Genomic DNA, 12,418 nt, shown 5'->3' on the forward strand with positions numbered 1-12,418 from the left:
TTCGTACACCTCTTGCTTCAAAAAGCCCCATACAAAAGTTCAAAGGTGTCAAATCTGGCGAGCGGGCTGGCCATTTTGTAGGACCTCGACGGCCAGTCCAACGACCGGAAAAAGTAGTATCCAAATAGTTTCTCACTTGTCTGGAGTCATGTGATGGTGCTCCATATGGTTGGAATACAATATCCATATCGAATTCATTAGGATTCGCTTCGACGATTTCAGTGATGAGAGGGTCAACAGTAGTTTCCAGCATATTCAAATACAGTTCACCTGTTGAATTTTGATCAATAAATAGAGGTCCTACAATATGGTTTCCCTATATTACTGGCCAAACGGTAATTTTTTAGGCCAATAATGGCAATTTTGTCTGTGCCTTTCAAAAAAAATGTACATTCGTCACTAAAACAAATATTGTGGAAATAGGTAGGATGCCTTGCAATGGTTTCCGTCATGATTTCGCAAAATTTTGTTCTTCAGTCAGGGTCATCTTCAGTTAATTGGTGTAACATTTTGATTTTGTATCGATGATACCTATTTCTCTCCAAAAGTCTCCACACAGTAGAAGGAGACACCCCACAAACATTCGCGACGGGTAAGTAGACTGTTCTGGATTTACTAACATTTCACCAATTGGTTGCACTTGCTATTCTTTCGGAATGGACGAATGACCTGGAGGCTTTGTGTTATGTACACTACCGGTAGTTGTGAATTTGGATACAAGTTCCCTCAAATATTTTCTACAGATAGGACGATTTGGAAAACGTTCACTGAAAATCTATTCGGTCTCCTGAAAGTTACGCGTCGCATCGTAAATAAAAATCTGTTCAATTGGCGAGAATTGGCCATTTTAGAGATTGCTAACGTGGTACCTTTCTACTAGTAAAATCGAAAACTATATGAGAATATTCTAACTGAACAATGATGTTCATTGTCGTACTGACTTTTTTTGTCATTTTTATAAACAAATATATTGACTTCATATTCTAGGGTTATGAAGTATTCGTCAGGAGCTTCAAAATGATGTCACAAGACTCCCCTTTCCATTTAATTTTTTTCCCAGATGGCGCCCAGTCGCCATATTGATAGTTTCATCTGTCAATTTCACTTCAAATTAAAGTATTCATGTAATAATTTTATTATTCCAAATTTCAATTTTTGAGTCGACTCTTTCAAAAAGTAAAAGGGGGAGACATTAAAGAAATGCACTGTATGTTGTAGATCTTCAATAAAAAAAGATTTTCAAATATGTCAAGTTGGGCGCTAGCCGCGAATGAAAAAGTCCTATTAGGAAGCTGGTGAGCTATTTATTCAGTATTAGCATTTCACTCGTGTGGAGCCGTGGCGGATGGCTGATAGTAGATATAAGGACTTGCATAACTATCTCACTACAGATGATAACTTAAGAATACCATCAAATTATCATGCATCATAAACTTCTATGAATCTCGCAAACAGCATCTGGAAAAAAGTGTGACGACTTCGTTCTGTACAAAACCCAGAATGTTTTTGCATGAACATTTCAACAGAACAGACGATGTATCTATTCATTGACCTAGAGAGCATTCGATTGATTGAAAGTGGAGTTTGAATTATCAAATTATCTTCTGAGGAATCCGCACACTAATCGAGGGACTACTTCAAATATGTTTTTTCATTGGCTAATTTGATACCATGAAATTTTTTTTTGAGTTCAAGTAACAACAACTTCTTGACGTATTAAGCATTGAACTCTTTCTTAGCCCTTGTAAACTGTCAAACTCCATTCAAATGGATTGCAATCCACAACTGAAATGATTATGAGCCTTTTGAGAGATTTTTGTTCCTCTCTCAGAAAAAATTCAAGACTACTTATGTATGAATAGTTTAATGAATTCAAACAACAAACACACACGTCCGCATGCACCTACGTAACAAGGAATATAAACATTACTATCACTAAAATAATAAATCTCAAATCTAATAGAGGATGAAGATTAGTTGAAAAACATACATAAATCAATTTTAAAACATTATAAATCCTAAATTAATCTTCAGATCGAACTAATTAATAATTCACAGATCGAATTGGAGATGATGTATATAATCTTAGAACTTCTCCCTCTTCTTAAGACCTAGCCAAATTCCTTCTCGTCCAGCAAGATTGAATGTTTTCGAGAGTAGTAATGGAAAAGGGGTCTTCTTTATCACAATGATGTCAAATTTTGACAATAAACTGACTACAAGAGTTTTACACTCCAATAGAGCAAATCTAGAACCTGCAACAACAAAAAATTCATATAAAATATACGATTTCACGAAACATGCAATAGATATTTATGCGCTTCTCTAAGTCCATCATTTGGAAGAATTTTTAGTCAATCTTATTCTTGTGATGAATTTTAGTTACAAGGACCACAATGTCATTTAGATTTTTTTTTGCACTTTCTCCATATCGGTTTTCTTTCGATATCTCACCAAGTTGAAAAATGGATGGATCGTTGAAAAAAGAAATGGAAATAATAAAACCAGGAAAGGGATATAAACTGTTTGGAATGTTTCCAAAATTGAGAACAACTGCTCAATGACTACCCAACTGAATATTCCACAACTTTTTCTGTTCCAGAATGGTCATGTTCTTAGCATTTTGAAGAGTTGGATATGTTATTATATACATCAGAGAATCATTAAGTGTACGTTTTTATGATATTCTTCAGTAATATATTTGAAAATTATTATTTGTGAGAATGAACTGCATGAAAAAATGAATTTTCTTTCCACAGTAGTGTTCATTTTCTTGTTCTAATTCAGGCCTTCTCCTATGTCGAATGCTAATAATTATTATTCTCAAGTCGAAAGTAATAATGAAATATCACTAACCTATACAATTGCGTGGTCCACTTCCAAATGGCAAAAAACTTCCAGGAATAATATTAGCTTTATTTTCATCACCAAATCGATCGGGATCAAACTTTTCAGGATCAGGAAAATATCTAGGATCTAAGTGAATACCAGCAACTGGAATACCTACAAGGGTTCCTTTGTCAAGAACAAAATCTACCTCATCGTTTCTTTTCGCTTCAATTTTGTAATCTTTCACACATATTCTGGTTAGCATAAAACCCGGTGGGTATCTTCTGAGAGTTTCCGATATAACCTGATCCAAATATTTCATCTTCAATAGTTCTTCGTAGGACACTCTGCCGTCTCCTAGCTTTGTAACGTTGTCAATTTCTTTCTGTAGGGTTGTTTGAATTTTCTGATCAACTGCCAAGTGATACGACAAGAAAGATAGAAGTGTTGAACTGGTATCGAATCCGGCAAAAAAGAAAACCAGAGCCTGAGCTGTGATCAGATCGTCGGTTAACTCCATTTTTTTTCCTGATTTTCCTAAAGAAGATTCTTCCACTGTGGCAAATCCGGTATCTTGATAGAAGCTAGATATAGTTTCGTGTTGAAGCCTTCCTTTCCTGGCTTCCATTAGAAGATGAATCATATCTGGGCGGATGATATTATTTTTTTCCCTAACTGATATCGTTTCTTTGATTAAATCCTGGAAGAATTTCGTCACAAACGACGGAAATATCGGTATTCTGAAAAACTAAAAGTGGTGTTAATATTAATTTTTGCATGGATCATTAGAAGTGTTAATATTGTGGAAACGATGAATTGTCGCACGAAATCTCATATTTGAAATTTGTTCTAGTCTCGTTTAGGAATCAAATCTGCAATCATGAGACTACGCCGAAAAAGTCTAAAACTGCCAGGTGGAGTATATGTTTGCTGGCTGCTTGAATATTAATATCTTCAATGATTTCCTCTCAACTGAAAATTTACCAGGTGATAGTTATTATGCTTCTGTTAATGAAGATTATTGTCAGCTTGCTATACCTCAGTGGAAAGTAGGTGTCAGCTGGTATCTTGTAACGCAGAAACATCTATCACCTTCCAGTTGACAATTTTTCTCTAATAGTTAGCTGATTTTTTTCATTATTTATTATAGCATTTCAACAATCCTATAAATGTTTATGCTGTAACAAATCACGTTTTTTGAGTTATTTCTTTTTCGCAGATTGAAACTTTAGATACCTAAGCACTTTTCACATTGCAGCTAGATTGTGGATTGAAATTACATTCTCCAGATGGATTTCAGTGAAATAGCACTATCCGAATGGGTTTTTCCAAAATTAATTGATAAATTAGCCGCATATCAATGCGGCCATCAAAAAAAAGTGAGAGGGCTTTCTATTCCCAGTACTATATTTGTTTTGACCGACGATTATTTCATCGTGAGTATAAAGAATTGTATCGAATCTTGTGGAAAAGTGACATGAGATGAATAACAGGCTAATTGTATTATACAAAAGACAAGGTTCATTCTAACTGTACTTTTAGAAGGTTCAAAATGTAATGAATATAATTTTACAATAAATTATTTTACCTAGTTAGGGAGGGAGTCTGATTGGTCATTGAAGTGAGAAGAAAGATCACCGTATTAACTAATAGGTGTAAAAAAGTCAGAACAGCAAGTAAGTAAGACCTGGGCCCAAGAAGGAAAAGGGGATTGAAAAATAATCTGTAGTTCACATTATTTACGTGAAATAGACCTAAATATACGGGCTTCATTTTCTAGAAAAGTTATAAAGCGTCCATTTTCGAAAATGTCAAAATCTGAAGCTACTGCGGAGTGTTTGTACAAATGTCAGAGACATCTTGTCAGATGTATGGCCTTAATCGATTAAAATACATAAACGACGCTAGGGTTGCATTGTTCCAAAAAACTTTGGACAATAATGATGAATTTAAGTTGTCCAATAAAAGGTACTGAAGGTTCTTCTCTGCCACCATGCGGATCAGAACTGTACAAGCAATATTTAAGGGCGTGTTACATTGCGCAAATTTGGTCTCACGCAAACCTTAAAGATTCGACAATTAAAGAATTTTCAGACTATGGTTGGCTAGAAATTAATAACAGATTCAAATTTGATTGATTTTTCGGGACTCAGTTACCAACGTCGATTGAGGACAAAACCATTCAGCCTGAAAAAGGCATGACTCCTTTTTTCATACTGATCATGTTCTACTATACACGCGTACCAATAATTTTTCTTTCCTTCATTTCTCAGATGATGATAATGAAGACATGATCGCATGTAACTTTGAAAGCGACTCTGACAGTGAATTAGAGAGAGATGAAAGTGACTCAAGCCAAAGCGAGAATGAAACGATTTTCATTCAGCTCATTGAAATAAAAGTCAAATGAAAAATTATGCTGCAATAAATCATTCATCACTGAATTTATCATACCAACATTTGCTCCACTATTAAACTTCATATTTGTTATCAAAACACTTAAATTAAGCATACTGCCGAAGATCTTAAGAAACGTGATTTCCTCCTGAATAAAAATTCATAAGAATCATTGTTAACATGTCATAGTAAGTAATGAAATGAATCAGCTAGCTGTTAGTCGAAAAAAAAAGTCGTCAGCTGATGAGATTTCGTAGGTGATAGATGCTGCTGCGTTACACCCTTCAAGGTACCAGCTGACAAACTTTCCACTGAGATACAGCAAGCTGACATCAGTTTTCATTCATAGTAGCATATAAACTATCACTAGGTGAAAGGAAATCAGTAAAAATATAATATTTTTTTCATATTCAAGTAGCCAAAAAACGTTTAATCCACCATGTTATGGTCACTTGACTTTATCTTGCCTTCAATATATTGGGTAAACTAAAATCCAACAAATTTTAAAATGGGACAAAATGAATGAAACAACTTTTTTTCTCCATGTATGGAAAGTATGAAGTATAAAATATACAGGTGTATGGAAATGAAACTAAAAATGGAGTATGGATAATTTACGGCTCCATAGAAAGTAAGTAGTTACAATTATTCTTGTCTTCCAAACAAAATGATAGTTGAAAAATCAAACAGGCAATGAGATCCAATTTTTTAGGGTGATTTCGAAAATGCAGTTCAATTCAAAATCAAAGAGTGAATGTCAGACTAAAAATGTATCTTATGCAGACTTTTGAGACTTGAGAGAGTTTGAGAGTGTAAAATAGTGAATCGTACTCAGCATCTGACAGGTCTGGAACATGAGAGCACAAACTCAAATTCACTATTCGACAATGAGTGGATATTGAATCATCAATGACTGGAGAAAAGTTCACGTTTCCGATGAAACCAGAAAACTTATGTTCAGAAGACAGGAAGAAAGGAAGAGTGCCGTAAGTTTTGTCATAAACGAATCTCTTGGAAGTGGTTCCAAATATTATCGTGGTGTTTCTATCGTTAGCAGTTCAAAGTTTGTCCATAATCATGCAATGAATATGAAATTGGACCATCTAGTTATATGCTACCGCATGTGACATGACTTGGTATCGAGTATCGGAATGTCGTATCAAATGGAGTTTCCAACTGGAAAGCTCAAATTCAGTTTCTAATCTCATTGGGCATCTATTAAAAAAATTGATTGCCAGGTTCCCAAAGTTACATGGTTTCAATTAATTTCATGCTCGACATCAGTCTAACATAAATATCTTTGAACCTTTTACTGAAAACCTCAAATATATGTAATATATTTTTGAAGAAAGATTGTTTGGGTAAGAGGCTCAATTTTTTCTTAAAAAACAATTGTTTTCTTGCCGAATTTTCAAATTCTCGAATTATTGGGTTACTAAACTAGTTAACTGGACATAATCTATTTCATTGCTTAGATCTTATATTTCCATTAATTAATGCTTTTTACCATTCTGATGCTTCCATTTTTCCTCAAACTCGCAAAATGTCTTGTCATTGTCTTTCAAATAGCGGTATGGTACAGTATAACCGTGCAGGTACTTCTCAGACTAAATGCTGATGAAAATTGTGCTGCTCTGATTACTCTTTCAATGAATTTATTCTAAAAAATGTTGGAGATGACAAAATTGAAATTGTTAATGAAAAAGGAAATATACATTTTATGGAAACTTTATATTTGATAGAAACAATTCAAGTGAATTTGAATTTCGACTATTTTTCGGTAGAGTTGTGCAGCCAGAGTCTATGATCGAGTCTCCAGATTGTACTGAATGCAACGATGAATCATTACGAACGATGTGAGAAACAATGGTAAGAACGACAGAACGCGTGTAAAGTTATGTAATAAAGAACTGGAAGACTGTCTGTCGACGCGCGTTTCGTTAGCTGAATTATGATGCTAACTTGGTTAGCAATACACAAATCGAAAGAGTGCTATATTTCTGATATGGAAGAAGTATTTTCATTAGATTCATTGTGAGGTTAAGTGGAAGATGAGGTTAAGTGGAAGAGCAATTGAATGATGACGTGTTATCATGTAAATTGAACATCGCCTTTTATCTTCATATAATAAATGAACTGTTCCTGAATAATTTGCTTCAAATGTATTACAAGATAATAAGAAGATATTATTTTTTTTACCGTGGTGTGCGCTGGTCAGGCCTTATCCCCCGAAGCCCCGATACATTCAGGAGGGCGCGCCAGCATTATCAACCGATGACCACTCCCCACACCGTGGAGTAAGTGATCATTGGGTCCGAAAATCATGTGCCCTGAGCAAGCGCAGTGAGCCAAGAATGACAGCCTACTGCATCTGTGCGGCTGAGATGTCTGCCTTAGTGCGGCAAGCAGGTATGATTTCAAGATTCGAGGGTAGAGAGGACATCATTTCACCAAGGACTCCAATAATCAGAACAACCATCTTGACAGAGTGATCTGAATAGAGTCTGCGGAGTTCGAAGAGAAAATCTCGATATTTTATCCGTTTTTCCTCCTCTTTTCTGACGATATTCGTCTCGCCAGGAGCTGAAAACTCCACGACAAATATCGTTTTGGTCTGGTGTCGAGAAGGACTACATCAGGCTTATTAGCTTGTATGAGTCTGAGGGTGGGAAACGAATAGTTCCAATAAATTCAATATTAAGACGATATTATTATTATTATTATTATTTTACGCTAATGGTTTCAATTTCACCTATTGAGATTCCAGGTCGATGAATGTTCGTTTATTAAACTATCAACAAACCTCAAATACATGTGGGAAGAAAGCTGCTAAAATTCCTTTGATGACATTAAATCCTGTTGGCTTCGTCATTCTTGAACCCATAGTAAAAAAATCATTTTTATCATTTTTGAGGGAGTTGCATTGCACGCCAAAGGCACAAGTAGCTATTATATCGTTGGTAAATTTAGAATAAGCTTCTTTTATTTCTAATTCTATTGTATTCTCAGGTTGGTTATAGAAGTGATCTGTGAATGATTCTGCTGTTTCTAGAATAAAAAAAATCAATGAGCAAAGTGTAATATTACAATTAATCATATTATCACCTGAACTATTGTGGTCAACCTTCAAAAATGAATAAATTGTCAGGTTAAACGTCCAAAACCAGCACTGTTTTTAAACACCAGAACTACAATACTTTTCTTGAGTCTTCAGCATTCAATCTCAGTAACAGTTACAATATTCAAGTTTTGGTTATTTCGAAAGTTTCACCCGTTTCGATGAGTCTACTTCAAACTGTAATATCTCAGTGAATAGTCATTCTTTGCAATATAAATAAGCGCAATTTAAATCAGTGCATTTTTGCCAACCTAACACAAGTTAATTAATTCCGTCTGCATGAAAAGTGTTTGCTCGGAATTCCATGAAGTAGACGAAACCTCATTTTACCTGGTTCGGATTGACGAATATTCTACCGGTAAGAAAGGTATACAGTGCTTTTCTATAATGTCTCCCCCCCTTTAATTTTTTCAACGGGTCAACTCAAAAAATTGAAATTTGGGGTAATGAAATTAATGCGTGAATACTTCATTTTGCGGTGAAATTGACAGATGAAACTTTCTAGATCTGGGAAAAAAAAATAAATGGAAAGGGGGTCCGGTGACACATCCCTAGAATATAATGTCAATATCTTCAACTACTACAAAATGGCGGAACTTTTGAAAATTGCCTGAATACATTGATATTAAACTACATGATATGAGCTTGAGGTCAGTTCAGAAGATGCTCGAAATGGTTGTCTTGAACTTCTTGACATATGAACAGCCTATCCGATATTTCACGCCTAACATTTTCGAACACAGTAACGTCAATATCTCTACAATTATTTATAATTCTCTGCCGTATATCCGATATTGAAGCAGGTTCAGTTTCGTACACCTTTTGCTACAAATAACCCCATCAAACAGTCCAAAGGTGTCAAATCTGGTGAGCGGGCTGGCCATTCTGTAGGATCTAGACGGCCAATCCTATCGACCAAAAAAAGCAGTATCCAAATAGTTTCTTACTGGAGTGATGCGGTGGTGCTCCATCTTACAATATCCATATCGAATTCATTAGGATTCGCTTCGACGATTTCAGTAATGAGAGGGTTAACAGTAGTTTCAAACATATTCAACTATAATCCCCCTGTTGAATTTTGATCAATAAATAGAGGTCCTACAATATGGTTTCCCAATATTCCTGCCCAAACGTTAAATTTTTCTGGATATTGGATATGTTTCCCGAAAAATGTGAGGGTTGGTGTCACTTCAATAAAGGCAATTTTGTCTGTGAACATTGCCGTTTAAAAAAATAAACATTCGTCACTGAAACAAATATTGTGGAGATATGTAGGATGCCTCACAATGGTTTCCGTCATGATGTCGCAGAATTCTGTTCTTTGATCAAGGTCATCTTTAGTTAATTGGTGTACCATTATAATTTTGTATGGATGATACCTATTCCTCTTCAAAAGTCTCCACACAGTAGAAGGAGACACCTCACAAAAATTCGCGACGGAACAGGTAAGACTATTCAAGGTTTACTCCCATCTCACCAATTATTTGCACTTGCTGTTCTTCCGGAATGGACGGATGACCTAGGGGCTTTTTGTTATGTACACTACCGGTAGTTGTGAATTTGGATACAAATTCCCTCAAATATTTTCTACAGATAGGATGATTCGAAAAACGTTCATTGAAAATCCTTTCGGTATCGTGAAAGTTACGCGTCGCATAAAAATCGCTTCAATTTTTGTTTTCCAATGGGCGAGAATTCACCATTTTAGAGATTGTTGACGTGGTACCTTTCTACTAGTAAAACCGAAAACTAAATGAGAATATACTAACTGAACAATGTTGTTGTACTGACATTTTTTGTCGTTTTTATAAACAAAAAATAACTTAACAAATCTCATACCATAAGGCAGATAAAGAGGAATATCTCTAGAAATATCGATATTAATGTGTTTGTCTTCAGGAAATTATTACATGTTTCGCCATTTTGTAGTAGGTGAGGATATTGACTTCATATTCTATGGTTGTGAAGTATTCGTCAGGACCTTCAAAATGATGTGTCACAAGACCTCCTTTTCCATTCAATTTTTTTCCCCAGATGAAATGTTGAAAATTCCATTTGTCAATTTCACTTCAAAATAAAGTATCCATGCATTAATTTCATTATTTCAATTTTTTGAGTTGACCCGATAAAAAAAAGGAGGGGGACATTGAAAAAATGCACAGGTGAAGTGAATTGATGGATTTAACCGTTACTACGTGGTAGGGTATCATCATGAAAAATAAGAAATAAAACTTCCTATGTTTTTATGTCACTTGTATTTGTAACTAACGTTACAAATTTGTTTGAAAATATCCTTATAGGACAAAACGGCAGTAACGTTAGTTGCAAATTCAAGTGGTGTAAAAACAAAGGAAGTTTTATTTCTCATTTTTTCGCTATAGAAGTGCTTGAAAAGCTGGTAGTCTGATATTGAGAGGTCTAGGTAGTATAGTATGATGCTAATTTTTTTTTAATTTTTGAATCGTGATTTTTGAAACATTCTGGATGAGCATTGTCATGGAGCAGGATCGGACCTTTTCTGCTGACCAGACATTCCGTCGATTGCCGTCGATGGTTTGACCCAGTTGCAGAAAGTTATAGTGCTGACCACCATATAGTAACCATGGTCTTTTTTAGTGTGTTTTCACCTTTGAGAAGAGCCTAGGTGTTTTCATAGAGGACATACTTTCCATCACACGTGACTATTCGATCCAACAAACATCGTTTTGGTTTCGCGAAAGCAGAGATGAATAGACCACGGAACGTGACAATGTCTGTCGATATTTCAAACCGTAAGGCACCTTCTTCTTGAACTTCTTGGCCTCTTATAGACATTTCAAACCATAAAAAATCGCATGGGAGCTAATATCCAGTTCTTCCGCCATCCCGTCCACTAGTTGTGATAACGCCATCATTGCCAACTGCCTGTTTGATTTTTCGGATTGTTTCGGCTACGTTTGGAATCGATTTGAGTTTATAGAGTAAAAATGGACGATAATCGCTTAAGGACATCAAATAGTGATGAGCTGCGAAAAGGCAAAACATTAAAAAAATAACAGCTTAAATTCTCTACCGATCGATATATACAACGATACATAAGAATAAATATTCATTGAGATATGGAGCAACAGAAACAAATGATATGAAAACGGATAAAACTTTCAAAATATCTTAATAGAATGTAGGTGTTCAAATCAGCTGATTTTATGAATCTCATCATGCACTGTTCCAAAAGGCATCGGTATTGAAGTCTATTGCAAAAAGTTCACAGTAAAAATCAAATGATTTAAAATACTCGCAACACTTTATTGTGAACTTTTCACTGAATGGTTTACAAAACTGTGACACCTGTTTTTCTTCAACCATGACGAATGAAGCCAAGATTGAAAGGAACGTTCAATATGGGTTTTCCTTCTAATTAGCTGTCTATTTTGTAAAACCGTCAAGCTTCATAAGTGAATACTAGTAAGAGCTAATTCGATACGTACTAAATGAGTGGATTTTCATTTGGCCTACTCAAATGGCATATTTGTGATGCATTGTTTGGACTTTGGTGTGGTAATTTATTTATTTATATATATATATATATATATATTATTATATATATATATATATATATATATATATATATATATATAATATTACAAATAATTTAAATTAATTTACAAGAGTTATAAATGAAAAAAAAGTAGACGTGAACTTAACACTATGATTTCTTACAATATTAGTTTCGATTCAACAAATAAGAGAAACTATTTGAGTAGTGATTATGAGTTAACATTATGATGATAAATTGATAATTTGTTTGATTATAATGTTTCTAAACATATTTTGAGTTATTGACCAATCCAGATCAATGAGTGTGTTATAATAATTTGCTAGTCGACACATGGTTGCAAGAGGAGCTCTAGTAGTTCTATGTAAAACAGGGATATTAAATGTGACAGAAGAGCGCATTCTCCTTGGAGGCACATTAAATCGCAGTAAAGAAAGTAACGTTGGTGAATTAATCTTATTATTAATAATTTTAAACAAAAACAGCAAAATGTTAAGCACTCTTCGATCTTCCAAAGTAAAAATTTTAAATTCATGTCT

The 12,418-nt window shown here is 34.7% G+C and overlaps 3 protein-coding genes across 3 annotated transcripts in view; 1 reads left to right on the forward strand and 2 right to left on the reverse strand.

The window, feature by feature from the left end:
• The window catches only part of LOC111515527 (cytochrome P450 9e2), a 63,119-nt gene that overhangs the window by 36,375 nt on the left and 14,326 nt on the right, over positions 1–12,418 (reverse strand).
• Positions 1–12,418, forward strand: part of LOC111514100 (uncharacterized) — a 102,423-nt gene that overhangs the window by 1,027 nt on the left and 88,978 nt on the right. The window lies entirely within an intron of this gene.
• Positions 1,846–10,388, reverse strand: LOC111507099 (cytochrome P450 9e2). Its single transcript, XM_074179355.1, has 4 exons — positions 8,332–10,388; positions 8,030–8,274; positions 2,857–3,577; positions 1,846–2,255 (listed from the first exon to the last, which is right to left on the reverse strand). The coding sequence occupies exons 2-4, from the start codon at positions 8,108–8,110 to the stop codon at positions 2,086–2,088; spliced, it is 972 nt and encodes a 323-aa protein (XP_074035456.1). The 5' UTR covers positions 8,111–8,274; positions 8,332–10,388; the 3' UTR covers positions 1,846–2,085.

This window comes from Leptinotarsa decemlineata, unplaced genomic scaffold (genome assembly GCF_025532065.1).
Source record: "Leptinotarsa decemlineata unplaced genomic scaffold, Ldec_3_MD MMD2_tig00005462_RagTag_RagTag, whole genome shotgun sequence".
Classification (NCBI taxonomy): domain Eukaryota; kingdom Metazoa; phylum Arthropoda; class Insecta; order Coleoptera; family Chrysomelidae; genus Leptinotarsa; species Leptinotarsa decemlineata.

Excerpts from the sequence above, each read along its gene's own strand:
- LOC111507099 (XM_074179355.1), bottom strand. The coding sequence starts at position 8,110 with ATGGGTTCAAGAATGACGAAGCCAACAGGATTTAATGTCATCAAAGGA. Across the intron at positions 3,578-8,029 it reads TCTTCCCACATGTATTTGAG|TTTTTCAGAATACCGATATT; the intron begins GTTTGTTGATAG and ends CACCACTTTTAG. Across the intron at positions 2,256-2,856 it reads TGGACCACGCAATTGTATAG|GTTCTAGATTTGCTCTATTG; the intron begins GTTAGTGATATT and ends TTGTTGTTGCAG.